Below are 19038 nucleotides of genomic sequence, written 5' to 3' on the forward strand. Positions count from 1 at the left end.
ACGTTTCCAGGACTCAATCTTAAGGGTTCGAGGGGTGACTTCAAACATGCTAATTAATTAGTACAGATGATATTTTATGTTAACAAAATTAGACTCAAAAGCGTATTTTCTCTTGAATAAACATGTCTCTTTATTACGAATTTGGGGGTTTTCACATTCAAAACATGGAGGGCAGCCGCAATCAGGAAAATATGGTCCCAACAGTTTGATCAGGAAAGCGGTACAAAATATGACCCTCTTAATGTTTATTTTACTTTTTGCGCATTTCGCCATACATTAAGTATTTTTTTTTAAGCAAATTAAAAACTTTTTGCACACAATTGTAACATTTAGTCAAAGATAATTCCAAGCTAAAAAATAAGTATTATAGTTTTTATTAAGTAATAGCCGTAAAAATTTGGAATTCTAAGGTATATAAATTTTTTAAATCATTTTAAAGAATGCAATTTTACGTAACAAAATACAAAACTTCGACAAAATCGGTTGAATAGTTCCTGACAAATTGAATTAAAAAAAAAAAGATTTTTTAAAAAATTCGATTTTTTAGGAACTATTCGACCAATTTCTCTCATATTTCGTATTTTGCCACGCAAAACTATATTCTTTTAAAAGATGTAAAAAATTGTTTACATTATAATAGTCAAAACAATTTTTGAATTTAATAAAATAAAAAATTTCTAAAATTTATATTTTGCATGGAATAACTAATGATAAATTAATGTCAAATATCTAACGTTTTATGCAGTTGTCAAATCAAATTGATTTTGATAACTTAAATTTTTTTCAATATCTAATTACAAAAAAAAAAAAAAATATTTAGACACCGAGGAAATTACGGAACTATATATTCATTTCTGTACCACCTTTATTTGAGCCTTATTTCCGTGGTATTGTTTCATTTATACGTACAGTGCGAAAAAATAAATAAATGGACCACCCTGAATTATTTTTGATCTAATGATCGAACGTTCTAGGATTCAATTAAAATGTTTCAAAGGGGTGACCTCAAATATGCTAATTAATTAGTGCAGACGATATTTTAAGTCACGAAATCAAACATAAAATGATAAATATTTACTAAAAGTTATTTTTTGCATGGAATTATCTTTGGATAAAGAATTGTATGCAAAACGTTTTCAATTTGCTGAAAAAGTTCTAGAGATGTGGCGAAATACGCAAAAAAGTAAAATTAATATTAAGGGATCCAAACTTTGGACCGCCTATCTGACCAAACTACTGTGATCATATATTTTATAGTTTGCGGTTACCCCCTATTTTTTTGGGGGGGGGGCAGAAATCCTAATTTGTTGAAAAAGAGGTATGCTCATGCAGAGGAAGTACGTTTTTGTCTGATTTTGTAACTTAAAATATCGTTTGCATTAATTAATGAGTATTTTACTACACCCTAGAATCATTACACCCTAGAATCATTAAGATTAAGTCCTAGAACGTGAAAATCCGAGCATTAGGATCAAAAGCTATTCAGCGAGCATTATCTGGGGACTGTTTAGAAGAAATTTGGGTCCGTTAACGGACCCTTCACAAAATATCTTCACAAAAACGGACCCTTCAAAAAATATTTTAACTTAACAACGGACCCTTCACAAAATAATTTATCTTTTAATCGGACCCTTCACAGATTTGTTAATCTTCATTGTTTTCCTAATCAAATTAAACCTTCCGGGGGAGGGGGAGAGAAAGACAGATGTAAGCAAACTAAGTTTTGTCTTCGGCAGACGCTTCTTCCTTTATTCGTCCGAAATAAATATTCTGCGTTCAGCAGTAAAATCTAAATACGAAATATTTGTATGTTGCCCCTCTCATTTAGTTGCAGCAATTGCTGTTTATTTTTGAAAATTTAATTTTTTTTATTTATTATAATTTTACAGTGTTAAGCATAATCTTGTTTGTCTTAACAATTTAAAAACTCCTTGAAAAAGTTTTTTTTGCAATAACGGACCCTATTTGCACAAATTCACAAAAGCGGACCCTGGTTGAAAGAATGTGACTTAACGTTTATTTTATATTCACAAATTACGAGTAATTTTTTCACAATGTTACAAAAACGGACCTTTCATAAAATGTCTGGACAGACCCCTGATTATTATATCAAAGGTTTACGTTCAATATTATTTAGGGCCGTATTGTAATATTTCAAATAAAATGAAGTTTACATTTTACATAGTTGAATATTTATTTTTAGTTTGAAAATAATAAAATACAATTTTGTTTAGTTGCTGACTTGATTTGCAAAGCTGAAAAATGCTGTTAGAGATTTGTTAAAAGAAATTGTGGTGTGAAATCAATTTTGGCTACGATTCATAGACTGAAAATAAAATTAAATCGAAACGTTGGCACAAGGTTAGTAAATAACGCCAGAGCCAAAACATTTAAGTTAAAACACTTCGCATTGCTAACGTGATGTAATGATTTAACATTGAACTTTGCTGCGGGTATAAAAAGAAAATGCTTTTAATAAAAGTATTTCGCTTTTTGACATCTCGTTTTTCTAGCAAACAAAACTAGATTACCGGTACAAATTTATTTTTGGTGCGTATTTTATACAAAGAAGCCAATCCTAGAAATTATATGCAATTAAAAATATCAATCTAAGGCAGTCGATGTGCAAAATGCAATTAAAAATATCAATCTAAGGCAATCGTTGTGCAAAAAGCAAGGCATTAAGGCGTCTGAAAGCAAGCAAGGAATTACGGAGATGGTGCCAGAAAAAAAAATCATGTTCCTGTTCAATTTTTGACCACAACAATAATTAAAATAGAATCATAACAAAGTATATTTTGTAATACTTGTAATGAAATATTTATTATGGTTGTAGCGTTTATGTAATAATGTAAAAATCAATTTCGAAAATTTTATTTATCACTATGAGACAATGTTGAAACTTTATTTAAATTATGACAAGTTATTTTTCATTTTTTGAGAACTGGGGAAATTTAGTTTATGTTAAATAATGCCTTTTGTTTTGAAATTTTAGCAATATTTTATTATTGCTGCATTTTTCTGTAATATGTGTGTAGCAAATAAAATAAAATAAACTATTGAATTTTATGTTGTCCTACTTACAGCAAATCTAACTAATATGTTTGCTCCGGCTCCTTCTCCAAATCCCACAACTAATTTAACCCTGTAATAAAGATTATATCATTAAGAATCTCCTATAATCCATTCAAACATGAAATGCTCTCATTTGAACATACGCTAATTTAACATTAAACAAAGGCATTGGACATATCTCGAATGAATAACGAACGCAAATTTAACATAAAACAAAGGCATTGAACATATCTCGAATGAATAACATAGTGATTAAATAGTTATGAAAACTCTTCAAAACAAGTCTTTAAAAATTCTTGTAAGTATACCATTATAAATAGTCTTTTGTCATTATAAGATCTAGATAAAAGCTTGAGATCAATTACTTATTAAACATTCATTTTCAAAAATAAAAGAAACTTTAAAAGTTAAAATTTTTTTAAATATTTTTTGATGTATGGTGCTACATAAAAAAAGAAAACGTAAAATTTTCACAAATATTTATCTGAACACAATTTTATATTCACATGCAAATTACAATATATGATTAAAGAGAAAAGAAAAAAATTGTGAAAGTACTATAAGTTGTTGATCCTCATTTTGTTCATCTCATTTTTGTCGCTATGTAAAATGAATAAAAATACACACTAAAAATATTTTACAATAAGTATAATTTGTTTAAGCTTAGAACGTATAATTCCTTTTTTTAAAAATCTTTTTCACAAAAATGCTAAAAATTTTTTTTTTATTACTCGATTACTTTAATTTAAGTACTTTTTAGACAAAATATATTGCATTATATTGTAAGAAGAGTTTCGAAATTCAGAAGTTTTAAATATAAATCTCATACTACAAAATCTTAAAAAATCGTAGCTATTATAAAAGTATAATCAAAGTATTTTAATATATAATGCCAAAAAAGGGTATATATTTTTAAAAAAAATATCATGTTAAACGGAATTCATGTATACATTTCAAATTTAAATAATTGAAATTGTTATGAAATCTGAAATAATGCCAAAAAAAAGGAGACTTTTTTTCGATGCAATTTAAACTTACTACACTGTAAGAACTGAGGAGTAATAACAATCCGAATTCTGTGTTGAAAAATTACAAAAATTGTGAGAATGAATACTTTATTTCAAGTTAATACCAAATCGAGAATTCATGCACATTTGAAAGGATTAGTTTAAATCTTAGCATCAGTAATTACTATAGCTTACACCAAGTTCATATGCATTTACTTCATTTACAGAACATTTCATAGAAGCAGAAGTAAACTGCTAAAAGATTTCAGTCGTATAATGATGAAAAAGTTCTCACGAGAAGATTTACATGAATTTGTCAATTGTATTAAATAATTCTATGATATTCAATTTCTATCCACTTTGGTTTTGCTTAGCTTTGTTTGAATTCATATTAACATTTTCTTTGCGTTGTGTGTATGTTTTATGAACAAACGAAGTTAAATTTACGAAATATTCTATATATATACACATCCTGAATTAATGATTCTTACTTTAGATTGTATCGATCATAAAAATGACTTAATTGATTCCTATGTGTATCATATCTTACTGTAATTATAATTTTCAGTGTTACTGAATAACGAAAAGGGTGGCGAATACTTTACACCGAGTAGTGAAAAAAAATTCTTGCTGTAGTTAAACATCTAGATTCAAAAGTTATGTGAGATGTTTTACTTCACCGATTTGGTATAAAGTAGTTGAAATCATTTTTGGTGATGAGATATACTGAAATGGTTTAAAGTTGCTTACTTCAATTGATCTAAAACACAGACAAGATCTTCACCCATCTGTTGAATTGTAGGAAACTGAAAACTGAAATAAAAAATTTATATTAGAAGTCTCATTGTTAGACAATAGTTTTGCTTTTAAATATTTATCTGGGATTTAATTTTTATAAATGAAATAAAAAATAATTTGAATTGTAATAAATTTTGTAAACGTTTGAAATCAATAGCGTTTAAGCCAAAGCTAAAAAATATTTTTAAAGAATCAATGAAGGAATAAAAATACTACTAACTCATTGGGAAGGTCATCGGCATTGTCATCTTGACCAGGCACATCGATATGAATGAACACAGATCTGGGTTTGATTTCGGACATACAGGGGTGCTCCACAAAATCTTGGAAAGTGGAATCTGGAATATTTAAGACAAGTGCTTAACATAAAAATCATTACAAAACACATTCGGAAAATTTAGAAAAATTAATTTTTCTTTCTTTAAGTAATTTTGGGTCATAAGACTGTTGTTCTAAAAAGATTTAGAGATCTGTGAGCTCTTTTATTTAATTATTAATTATTACGTTTTTAATTCTTAAAGCGTACTTTTTTAAGAGGAAAAATAGTGCCTTTTATGAAATATTTTATGAAAAATAATTATCAAAAATATTTAAGAACCTGATTTATTTAACATTTGTCGACTAATTCAAGCTTTGCCTTGATGTAATATAACATATATGATATAAGTAAAGGCTCAACTACTGATATTTATTTTATGAAAAAATTGAAATGTATTTTGTGACTTGTAAACGAATTTAACTTAGTCGTCATTCTGTTTTAAATATTAACCTCATGCTTTTTCTTAATTTTAAGATTTAAAAAAATACTTCCATTTATTTTGTAGTACCTTCATAATTATATAGCGAGAAAGTTTTTGAACTTCTTCCCTAGCCTTTTTAAACTGATATATACATTTTACTTTCTTCTTATTCTCTCATGGCTTTTGACATTTTAGTTGTTTGCTTTAAAAAAATGTGACACATAATAACATTCTACTGTAAACATTTTGTTCTAAAGAAGAAAAAAACGAGTAAACTAAAAAATGAAAACCTGAATTGTATAATGCTGCGGGCTGATTTTAGCTTTAATATCGAAGTGAGAGAAATGAATTAAGTTTTTTTTGTTTGCTATTACATTTTATATACTTTGAACAATATCACGATAGTTATAAATAAATAGAAAAAGTACACAATATATAAATTAGTTATTATTTGGTTTTATTATTCACATAGCTTATTATTTGCACAATTATTTTCCTATTAATATTCTTTTTATGTTAAGTTTTGCCCTAAAAATGCTCAAAACACTAATTTAAACTATGAAATTCTTTAATTTTAATCACTGAGTTTATGTTAAGCAAAAAGATTTAAATAATCCCAAATTATATGACAAGAAGTATTAAGTTTTAAATATTATTTGTATTTTAATTAATAAACTAATTATATTCCTCAAATGATTTTGTTAAAAAAATGTTCAGTTTTAAAACAAAGATTAATGCTGCAATTTTTTTTTTATCAAAATGAATCAGAAACAATTTTTTACTTAAAACATGACTAACTAACTAAATTGAATTAATTTTGTATTTAAAAATTTCCTCGTGTTCGTAAAAAATAGCTATCATATATTTTAAGATAAACCGTCTAGATGTTTTAATAAAAGATACTCAATCTATACCAGATTTTTTTTCTGAAATGATTTATTTCGTTTAAACGATTGTTTATAGAAGTGCTAATTAAGTTTAAAAAAATACTAGTAGATAGTTTAATTAGTCAAAGATTTAATGACTATTTTTAAAACAGTCCATTTTTCATAAGTTAATTTTATGTGCTTAGATTTATAAGACTTCTTTTCATATAGACAGTACAAATGTTTATTATTGTAAAGAAAAATATTGACTTACGATTACTTCCTATATCGTGAACAGTTAAAAATATGGCTTTTTTCTCAACATTGTTGAGATCACCCTGCAAAAGAATCAAAATTAGATATTTTAATCTGTTTAATTTGTACACAATTTTATTCAGACATTTATAAAAGGAAATTCATTTATTTACGAAGGTATTTGTCGATTTTAAATGTATTCAACTCATTTAATAAAATTAGGCAGTTCGTGCTGTTTGTTGAAATAGGTTTTGGTGCCATTTCCACTTACTCAAACTTTAATTTATTTTTAGAGATTTTAAATATTTAAAAAATTTAAAACTAGCTGTAATGTACTGTGTTATGTCAGCAAACCTTTGTTTTATATCTTTTAAACTAATTAAAGTTACTAAAAATTGGAGTACGTGTAAATAACAGCAAGAGCTATTTTATTAGAACTGCTTCATTTTTTTAAAAAAAATCATATTATATGATGTCAAACTTAGTAAATATAATTTTTATAAAATGGTGGAATAACCCATAATGCATTTCACACAGAAAATATAAAATCACATCACCATCACATCAAATTCGATAGTGGAATAACTAAGGGAATTATTTCACTATTGGATTGAAAAAGTTTATTATGATTTCGACTGACGGTTACAATGGTAGAATAATTTTTTTTTATTACTATCACCTTTAATCCGACAATGGAATAGCTATGCAAGTTATTTCGCAATCTGATTAGAGGTGTAAATTTCGACCAAACTGTGCAACGGTTGTATAAAATATTTTCACCATTACATCAAATTTGACAGTGGAATAACTAAGAGAATTATTTCACTATTGGATTAAAAACGTATATTTCGACATACAGTTCAATGGTAGAATAAAATTTTTACATTATCATCTCTGATCCAATGATGGAATACTATGCGAGTTATTTCATAGTCTGATTTGAAGCGTGTATTTTGAGAAACGGTACAATGGTAGTATAAAAAAATTTCACTATTCCCTACTTTCTGGTAATAGAATAACTCCGGTATGACGGTAGTATAAAAATAGTTAGTCTACTTTTAATAATCATATAATACCATTAAACTTACAGCAATACAAATGCTAGTACGTTCAGCAAACCGTGGTAGATTATAAAGCCAATGTAACTGTTGAGAAATTAACCGTTTCCCCTTAAAATCTCTAATTATATTCTTTCATCAATACCTGCGAGTCGTTAAAAAATGCAACCGATATATCAGTTTGTGAAGAGAGATCAAAACGGAGTCAATGTGGTCTTTTCCACTTATAGTGTACTGAACTGAAGTATTTATGGAAGGACACAAAAAAGTTCATAATAACTCGATGCGTTATGCCTTATCTGTATACTTAATCTAATATTAGATTAAGTATACAGGGTGTTACATAATGACTGCCCTCAAGGCATATTTTTAGAGTTTTTTTTAAAACGTGAATGAAAAAAAAACTATGCTGCCGTGTAATTGAAAATATAACATAAGTGCTTTACGATTGATTTCGAGAAAGTGGCTTAACATCTAATTTTTTTTCTCCATTGTTAATGCTATAAACGCTAAAATAGAATTTCAGGAAACTGATAAAATAAAATTTTCGAAAATTGATTTTGCAATGTCATACGAAGATGCCAAATATATAAATATCTTAGTTATGAATTTTTAGTCGTCTACGTTGATTTTTCTTTTGCACGGCAACATATAGATTAGGGGTCTTAAATTAATAAAGAAAAAAAACATCTAGAAAAGTTTATTATTTGGGCTGAAAAGAAAAAAAGCACTATTTTATAGTTTGGAGTCTGAAGAAGAACCGAGTAAAATATTTGTGTGAAGATTTAACAGTAACAACATACATAATATACATAAAAACTTTTAACAAGAAAAATATTTTTCAAAATTTTTTTATTTATTGAACAGTATCATTTCAAAAATAATCTTAACGTCTTTAGGAATTATTTGAAAGTTGCACAATAAAAGTTATTTATAACCTTCGAATATATTTATGACATAATTCAAGCAGTAACAAACACAGAACCATTAACAGCTGAGGAAATAAATAACGAAAAGTAGGTCATAAATCTCTAAATACTTATTTGATTTCATTATAGGATTTATCTGTGCAAGACAATCCTAAATATTTAAAGAAATCTGAAAGACAAAACTGGAAACCCATACTTTGTTCCAAAATAACACCAGCAAACATAAGCCGATGAAAATATATAGAACAAAGAAAGAAAAGAAAAAGAAGAAAGTTATGAATACATTATAGCCAACCACCCCTTTTCTCTGCCAGAGTTCGCTTTATAAATAATAAACAAACCCTTTTATCACTTTCTAAAATGCATCCCTTTTGCCGGGGCTTTCATTTCATTTCGATGCGCCCCTCTCATTATTTCAACCCTTCGGTGGAAGCCGAATCTTAGAGAAACAAAAGGATTTATCTTTGGAATGCATAAGGGACTTTTCTCCCTTTTCCCTTTTAAACGAGTGGACGGGGCCCGGTGATTGAACTCGAAAGATCCTTTGCTCTTCCTCTTCTTCACTCACCATCTCAGATGGTGATTGCGCATGCGCATCAGCATCTTCCGTGACATTTGAGAAAGAATCAGTTTGATTTCTCGTTTCCAGGTACGACCTCGTGTCTTCCGGACGGGGGTAAAAAAAAGTATGACAAATAAATAGAGAACGTAAAGGCTTATAATACCTGTCACACCCATAAAAGCAATATATGTATTTATTTTTCATGGTAGACGTCTTCTTCCAATAAAAAATCTGTAGGAGATTGCTCTATTTAATATTTCTTGCTGCTTATTCCGAAATGCTGTTCTTCACGGAATACAATACGAAGTATAAAAATCAAGTTTAAAACAAAGCATAATTTTTTTTTATTACCGTTTCATTAATCATGGAAATCAAAATCTAATTCGGAAGTTATCTTTGTCTCTGAGTTGGACTCAATAATATCTAATTTCTTTACGAAAATTCTACGAAAAATTAACTTCATTATTTATAAAATATTATAAATAATTGCATTCATAAATAAAAAGTTAAAAAAAAATGTAAGAAAAAAGAGGTAAGATGTTCTTTTTGCATAAGTAATATAAATTTATTAAAACTATATGATTAAGTACATTTGAAGCTAGTAGATTATATTTTATAATTTACTTTAAACTATAGGCTCTATATGCTTTAGAAGTTTATTAATGAGTAAAGTCACTGGTGTATTTCAGAATAGTACATATTGTATTCTCCAACATATAATACCCCAAGGTAAATAAAATGGTTTATTTTCACTCAATTTTCATCAAAAGTAATTTTGTCTCGATATCTAAGGCTCAATATCTATATATTATTTGTCTTCTGAGTTGGATTAAAATAATGATATCTAATTTGTTTTCAGAAATTCTACGAAATATTAATTTTATTATTTATATACTATTATAAATAATTGCATTCACAAATAAAAAGTTTAAAAATGTAAAAAACGATTAAAGATGTTCTTTTCACGACATAAGTAATATAAATTTATTAAATATAAAACTATTTGATTAAGTTTTTTTGAAGCTCTTAGAATATATTTTATAACTTACTTTGAACAACGCGCTCTAAAATATTATGCTTCAAAAGTTTATAAATGGGCCAAGTAATTGGTGTATTTCGGAATAGTACATATTGTATTCTTCCAACATATTACAATACCTACAGGAAAACAAATATGGTTTATTTTCGCTAAATTTTCTTTAAAAGTAAATTTATCCGAATATCTAATTCAGAAGCTATATTTCTGAATAAAATTAAAATAATATTTAATTGTTTGAGAAAGTTCTACGAAAATTAACTTCAATATACAATCTTAAAAGTCGTTTTCACAAATAGAAAAAAAAAGTTTAAAATATGCAAAAAACGAGAAAGGATGTTCTTTTTTAACATAGGTAATAAAAACTTAGTATTAAAACTATATGATACAGTATATTTAAAATTCTTAAATAATACTTTATAATTTACATTTGATTACGAACTAAATACTTATACTTTAAAAGTTCATAAATATGTAAAGTAACTAGTGTATTTCAGAATAATACATATTGTAATCATCCAACATATTATAGTACCCAAAGGAAATATGCTTTATTTTCACTCTAAATTTTCTTTAAAGGTCCCGATATCTATTTAAAAGGTAATCTTTGAGTAGGATTGAATGCTATAAGGTCACAGAGATGAGAGGTTGTTACACCGAATGTTATGTATTGTAATTTAATGTGTATTTGTGATGTTATGTGTCATCAAATGTTATGTAAATTTATTTAAGTAGACTATTATCGGTAGAGTATAGTAATGCTCTTGATAACAGTCTAAATGCAAAATTAAAGTAAACTTTAAACTGTTATCACACTTATATTCAATTCTATATTTTAAATTTTTAATTAAATTAGAAATGTACCTAAACGTTTACATAAAGATTTAAAAATATTTAATATTTCTCAACTTTACTATGCTTAAAAAGAAATTTATAATGTGTTGTCCAGAAAGTTTATTTCAATATTTTAAGGTGGTGTATAGACAGGCTTGAATGATTAGAAGTAAATTTTATCCACACATATTTTAAAAGAAGACCAAGTTACAGGAATTTGAGACAGAAAATGAACAAAAGCGACAAAAAAAAGAAAGATATTTGAGAACCCAGAAATAGTTGTATAAGTTTGGAAGGGATGTTCTACCTCATCCCTCATATTTACAAGGCTCCGCGCCCTTATCTTCAGTTATTTCGATTGTTTATAAAATTTTCTTGATGAAAAAACTACTCTGAGGAAACTTTAGTCGATATAAAAGGCAAGTAGGAAAGAATTTTGCTGAAAAACTTGCGAGTTCCTGAAAAGGACGCAACAGAATGAAAAGTTCTGGAACAGAATGGACTTATATAATTGAATAAACGTTTTCCAAAAATTAAATGTGTTGTGTTTAAATATTTTTAGAAATCGGCATGATCTAAGTAACAAAATAAAATGTGTTTTTTTCGTAAAAGGTTCAGGTTTTCATGTTTTTTTCTCCCCGACACAAATTTACGAGAAACACCAAAATCAACCAATTAAATAACGTTATACAAATAGAGTCACGAAATGGTATTGACTTCTTGATCTGCAGTAGGAAAAATATATCATAAATAGATAAAAGAATGATGATTGATCAATGCCTATCATAATCAACTAATCATTATGTACTGTCTAGACATTTATATTTAGAAAATAATTTCCCTCCACAAAATACAAGGCGTATAAAAAAGGCTGACATCTTTAGTACTTACAAAATAAATTATAGCAGCTGAACTGATATAATTGTCGTAAAAAATATTGCAACCATTGAGACTCCGATAACCTAATGGTTTGTTTTCCCATATGAGACTTACAAGGAAAAATAATTCTTTAAGCATGGTAAAAATCCATAATATTTCCAACGGAAAATTTAGAATGCTAATGCTCATCTTTATTTTAAAATATTTCAAAAATTTGTCATAAAATATCAATTTGATTTTATCAGTATCAATGAAGCTATGCGGGGTTTTTAAAAAAAAAATAATAATTCAGGATTGAAAGTGTTTGTCCAAAATATGCGAGTTTTAATTTTACGTTTTGATTTAATTACGTTATACGTTAGTTAAGCATTGCGTTTAATTTTCCTACGTTCTATGGTTATTAGTCCAAATGTAAAAAAAAAAGTTGTAAAAAGGAAAGGAATACTGCCTTTGTAATAATTGCAGAATAAACAAAATATTGTTTAAAATTTAATTAATAAAAACAGTATTTAGTGGTGTTAAAGTTACATTTCCTGAGCACTACTTTATCAGATAACTGAGCAATATATAAAATCGTTCATTGGAAATATCTACTGAAAAAAAAGAAGGAATTATTTAATGGAATTGTTTGGGGGCTAATTTTAATTTATACAATTACTGAAATCTATGTTATAATGTTCGTAAAAATATACGAAAACATTGACAAATTTTCTTTAAATTTGAGCTACGAAATTTTTTTCAAAGTACAAATTTTTTTTCTTTGAAGCTTATCGTCAACTGTGTGCAGCAAAAAGTTTATTAAAAAGTCGAAATTTTAAACATGCCAGACTAATTGCTGAGACTCGTTAAACGAAGCATATTGAGTGTTTCGTAAATACCACCTTTATTACATGCTTTTAAAATAAAGACACAAAACCATACTCATTGGGGCAGCAAATTACTGTCAAAGAGAGAAAAAATAAAAACACATTCGAAATTTGACAAATCACAGTTGAGAAAGGTAAGTTTGTGTTGAAAACCTGTTTGACAGCAGGAGAAATAGGGAGAAAAGAATGGTAATTAGAAACTTATTGCAATCTTCAAGTTTTCATGTTCTGTACCCTCCTTTTTATTTGTCAGACTGCGCTTTTGTTTTCTCCCCGTTTAAATATTATTTCACGATCCTTTCATTAATTTTTGAAAATTAATATAAAAACACATTAAGGGTTGTTATTATGGCACACCATGGATAAAAATTTAAGAGAATATTAAAATTCTCTAAATAACATATTTTAAGAAAGTTTTCCAACTAAGATGTTTGAAACTTAAAAATATAAGTATGATGAAATATCTTATCAAAAACTCTAATATTAGTTTCATTCAAAAGTAGTTTTTAATTTCAATTAAGTTTTTACAAGGAAAGAGTTCAATATTTATCGTAAAATATTTTAAATACAATATCTTTTGAACAAAAACTTATAAATATGACTATACTTTACCATGGCTGTATTCTAAAATATATTGTTATGAATTTCGTTAATAAAACCGTTAAAATTTTTTAACTCCAAATAATCTGTTCAAATACTAAAACCTCAAAAAATTATCAATGCAATTTAGTGCTGTTCCCCAAATATTTCAATGAAAAAATATATTAGAGCGAGAAATTCATTTATCGCTAACTTTTTACATGAAAAAAAAAAGTATTGGCTTCTTGGAATATTTAAAGTATTGAATGAAAAAGAAATTCACCAAGGCAATTTTGTAACTCCAGTAATTGAAATCAAGGAAGAAAAAAAAAATTAAGATTCGATAAAATCGAAACGTAGTTTCATTACACACGCTGAAATAAAGACGATCAGAAGTATTTAATTTCAACTCGTCACTCAAAATCTTTTTCTATACCAACATTTAATAAAAATGGAAACTTCAAATAAACTGAAGTAATTAACTGCTTAAAATAGATCTGTATGTATTTAAAGGAAAGTGCAAGTCTTTAAATATGGTATTCAAATATAGCATTTATTTTAAAAACATATGATAGGACAAAGATGGTTCAGACAAATAAGATTTTAAACTTCTTTTTGTTCAATAAAAAAATTAAATCTTAATGATTTTATTAACAATTATTGATTAATAATTTATTTAACAAGCTAAAGATGGATTTAGATTTTCCGAGTACACCCCGAGTGCTTGTAGAGCAAGAGTGCATAAATGTTGAATTAGTTTTAACACGAATATTTGAAAATATAATTGCATTATTTTTCCCTGATTCAATTTTGAAAGTGATATTTTATTAATCTGTTCATTTTTATTTATTTATTTTTATTTTATCAACTTATTAAGAAAGAGATAAAGAGCTTTGTCTTAAATCAATATTAAGACTGCCTGAAGGCTCTGAAGTAGCATGAAATGATGCTTTTTTGCTAATAATATGCTATTTTCGTAACTGATGAGAATTTGCAATAGTTGTTTTTATGACTGTTATGTCAAGTTTAGCTAATCTATAGCCAGCGCACGCAAAACGTCTATATGGAAAAAAGCCACAGTTTTCGAGAAAATGAAAAACGTTTGCGGTTTAATTTTTTCTTATTCCAATGCATTATCTTGTCTCATAAAAAGTTGGAAAGGAAACAAAAGTGAGAATAAAAGCATTGGCTTTGAATTTTCCTCTAGGTGGAAAAATGTAGCCAAATTGGCAATTTTTAAGAAAGTTGAGTAACTTTTAAAATATTTTAGTAATATGTCACTTCTAAAGCCCATATAATTCTTTACAGGAAGATGGCTTATGCAGTTTAAGATTATATCTTTGCTTTTCCTTCTCTCTCCCAAGAGTGTAAGGTACTTAAACTGCGATTTTTTAAAATTACTTTCCTTGGCAACAGAGCTTCGAAAAACCATGTTAAGTGAGGAACTCAGACAAGATCTAGTGCACTGTTAAGTTATGGTGTACTATTTCCTTGAATTCGATGCTGAACAACCCAATAATTGTGAAGAAACAAATTTTTCTCAAGTTAACACCAAATCGAGCATTTATATACAATTTAAAAGGCATAGCTCAATCTATAACATTTATAATGGAAAATATTTATACCAAGTCGCTCGCAATCCCACCATACTTTAAATATTTTCGCTACCGAAAACATCAAGGTTGGCACACTTTTTAATATCTCCCGTAGAATGTTTTAATCGATTCCGATTTGGCGTGAAATTGTCCAAGTTTTTCACACTACTATACATCTACGTAAACAAAAGTTCCCCCTTACAAAACGTATGTATGTTTTTAGTTGTGTAATAAAGAAATTTATATTTTCAAGTGTCTGTAAACTGTAATGAATAATTTCCTAAGGTATAACTTCTATCCGCTTCTGTTCTGTTAAGCCTAGTTCGAATTCGTTTTAATATTATCTCTTTGCAAAGCGTATGTTTAATTTACAAACTAATTTTATTTTAAGAATTAGCGTACGCATGCAAATTAACGATTTTTATTATATAATGTATCATAAAAATAACTTTTCTGACTCATATGAATCGTAATTGACTGCAAGCCTGTAATTTACTGTACAGAGCTCGATCAATCTCCGATCCAGTACCCCCATCCCCAGAGATATTTATTTTTAATGGGAAGTTGGAGGACTTTGTGATCCCGGCAGATTTAGCGAGCACCAGTCACTATTTTGTACATGGGGAGACTTCGGATGGCGGGAAGGAAACTCACACCCTACAAACCAGGCTATCCCGGCCCAAAATAATTCATGAATGGAATAAATGCAGCTGATCTTGGTGTGAGCTTTCTAATTCTTTGGAGTTTAGATCTAATTACACCCTTTAATGGGTGTGTATGATTCCTCAGTTCGGTATTAAGTTGAAATACACAATTTTTAGAGTTTTTCAACACCAAATTCGAATAGGTATTACACAAGTTTTTATAGTCAGTAATAGGACTGGGCTATAAATCGATATATCGCGACATATCGATTTAACGCCTATATCGGCAAACCGATACAGCGACTTTCATTCCAAGCGATGCATCAGAAATTTGATTTAAGCCGTCGAGTGAAGAAGACGATATAACGATATAGCGATATAGCGATACACGCAAGGACTTTCTCTTACGTTCCGATGCCAACTCGCGCTGTGGAAGACGATATTGTTTCGTTATGTTGAGACGGCCTTGACTGATGAGTGGTAGAATCAGAATCACTTTTGAGACCTTATATCGTTATATCACATGTTCGTTTTCGCAACTTCGCGATTTGAAATCGTTTCTTGTAGATTATTTTCAATGAGATTAACTTCGTGATCGCCGTCGTAACCTTGTTCTGAACGCAATCTATTATTGAAAAGAATTTATAAAGAAAAGTTTCTTCATTAATTAGGTAAGTTTTTTATTTATTTTCTAACGAAATGTTTTTTATATTTTTAAATGTGAAAATTATCGGAAATCTAATTTAAGGCACCCATAAGGAATTAAATTACAAAGTAAATAAATTTGTTAGGTTATTTTTTTACTTTCTTTTAATTTATTAAAAACCTTTCGGATAAAACTTCTAATAATTTTATGGGCTTCTATTACTGATTTTAAATTTATAAATCTTGAGTTGTTTTTATTTTTAGAAATAAAGTTAAAACAAAACTTATTTTTTGGACATAAGTCAATAAACTTTATTTGTTCAAAAGAATTTGAAAAGTTTGCGAATTTTATTCATTTCTTTTTTTTTTTTTAATCAATTACTACTTCGTTTTATTAGAGAGTAAAGTCATTATTTTTTTTAACTTTCGTTTTATATTATTAGTTAATTAGCTAAATATATTACCGAATATCACAATTCTTTTGTTTTTATTTTTAAGAATTTAATTAAGAAACTTTGCCTTACTTTGTTTTTCGTTCATAATTCGGTCATTATTTAATTTAATTATTTATATGAAATAATAATAAAAATAGTGTTTGAGAAGCATTTTTTTTTCTAAAATTTATTTAGCTCTTTGTTTTAAGCATACAAATAATTTTTTAACGAACTTATTTTTTAAATTTTGTTCCTATGCTGTTAGGTAAATATATTGATAAATTTCACTTTTATTTATTTTTTTATTTTTAAACTAAGAAATCTTTTGTTATTTGCGTGATCATTTTTAGAAAATACAGTCGGACTTCTATTTAACGAACTTCCATTTTGCGAATTTCTCTATTTTGCAAAGTTTTTCGAGGAACCAAGAACATTTTGGAAATTTCTTCTTAAAATAACTTTTGAATAACGAAGTGAATTTTCTATTTAACGAACTTTTCTTTGAGATCCACATTCCCTATTTCCCAAAATATTTCGAAGCATTTCAAACTTGTTAACGCATTCTATAGGAGAAATGGCTTTGAAATAATTTTCGAAGCCACTTTTCGCTTTTTGTTTGCATTTCAAACGAAAAACTCAGACAAAATTAACAGATTTTATTAGCAATTAAACTTAAGAACCCATGTGGTAATGTATTTGAAATTACTTTTAAAATAAATGCAGCTATAACTTTATACATAAATTTAGCTCTTTTTTTTCGTTGAAAATATATGTAGCGTGATAGTGTAACACTGGATAATGTTTTGCTCTATTCTTGCTTTCCATGCAGATTTCTTTTGCGGTTAAGATTTATAAAATAAATGGTAGATACTAGTCTACAAGATAAAGGTGTATCAATTGCTATTTCAATTATATCTTATGTTTAGGAATTTAAAGTCTGTTTTGTGTTAAGTATTTCTAAAGTGATTTTCTGTTTAACGAATTTTCCATATAACGAACTCATTATCAGGATTTAACGACTTCGTTAAACAGAGGTCCGACTGTATAACAAAACTTGTGTTTACTTCTTCATTAAGAATTTGAACATTACGATCGAACTTAATAATTCTGTAATTATTTACGCATAATAGTACAAGCAAATATTGATTTGTTAAAAAAAGTTTCTTTTTTTAAAAAAAAAATTTTTTTTAACACTTTGTTTTAAGTGTATAATGAATTTCTTAACAAGCTTTTTTTTTAATTTTTTAAATTTTCTTTCAATAATTTCAGATAGATATCTTTATAAAATTCCCTTTTTATTTTTAAACTGAGAAATCTTTCAGAGAACGAAAATTTTAAGAAATTATTACAAATCTTATGTTTACTTTTTAGTTTAAAATTCGAACACTTTTAATTTTAAACTTCGGCTTTTAGTCAATCTAACTTTTATTTTAGTTAAAATATATTTTGAAATTTTAAAATCAGCTTTTGTTTAATAACAATATTTTTTTTCATTAAGGGTGTTTTAGGGGTTAACTTAAATTAAGACTGCTTATACCTTATAAACGATAAAGAAGTGCAAATATTTCATTCTGTATCTACACACATTTTTTCAATAAATATTTTAAGTAAGATTTGTACATCTTAGTCAATTTATTTAATATCTTTCTTTAGCAAAACATATATATTTTCAAATTTATAAATTGATTTAAATCAATATGCGTATGAAGTCTTGATAGAAATCTGACTTTCTGTGCCTTAAAGTAAATGAAATTCAAAAATACTATATCGCGATACATCGCTATATCGCGATGCAAAACTGACGATATATCACGATATATAATTTCTAATATCGCCCAGTCCTAGTCAGTAATCCTGTCCTGTAAAGTACTTATCTGGAAACAATATATTAACAGTTTTCTGTCAAAACGATATATTTGGAAAAATTGTGGCTTGTCAATATAATGATCCAATGTTTTTAATTCGAAACATAACTTTTTTTAAGAATTTTTTCTCTTATTTCGATTTTTTTCCGCACTTAAATTCACTTCCTTAAAATATAGTAAAGATGCTAAACATTCTGAAGTTTAATTATGAAAGCTAAGATTGTTTTCTTTCATCGTGTTTTCTCGCTATCAGAGAGTAATTCAAGGGTGAGATTTTAATGCATTATAAAATAATTTATACGAATTATATCAATTGTTTTAAAAGCATATTAATTTAATAAATTTCACATAATCCGAGTTTTTTTTTTACA

General features: G+C 27.2%; 1 protein-coding gene across 4 annotated transcripts in view; it reads right to left on the reverse strand.

The window, feature by feature from the left end:
- LOC107441008 (uncharacterized protein ZK1073.1) overlaps positions 1-19038 on the reverse strand; it is a 128720-nt gene that overhangs the window by 18774 nt on the left and 90908 nt on the right. For all 4 annotated transcript variants that reach the window (XM_043043903.3, XM_043043899.3, XM_043043911.3 and 1 more), the window contains exons 3-6: positions 6761-6824; positions 5101-5218; positions 4833-4895; positions 3085-3145 (exon numbers count right to left, since the gene is read on the reverse strand). In XM_043043903.3, the coding sequence (XP_042899837.1) occupies positions 3085-3145; positions 4833-4895; positions 5101-5218; positions 6761-6824 (306 nt within the window). The remainder of the gene's footprint in view (positions 1-3084; positions 3146-4832; positions 4896-5100; positions 5219-6760; positions 6825-19038) is intronic.

This window comes from Parasteatoda tepidariorum, chromosome 3, assembly GCF_982258835.1.
Source record: "Parasteatoda tepidariorum strain Cologne lab strain chromosome 3, Ptep-v5.0, whole genome shotgun sequence".
Lineage (NCBI taxonomy): Eukaryota > Metazoa > Arthropoda > Arachnida > Araneae > Theridiidae > Parasteatoda > Parasteatoda tepidariorum.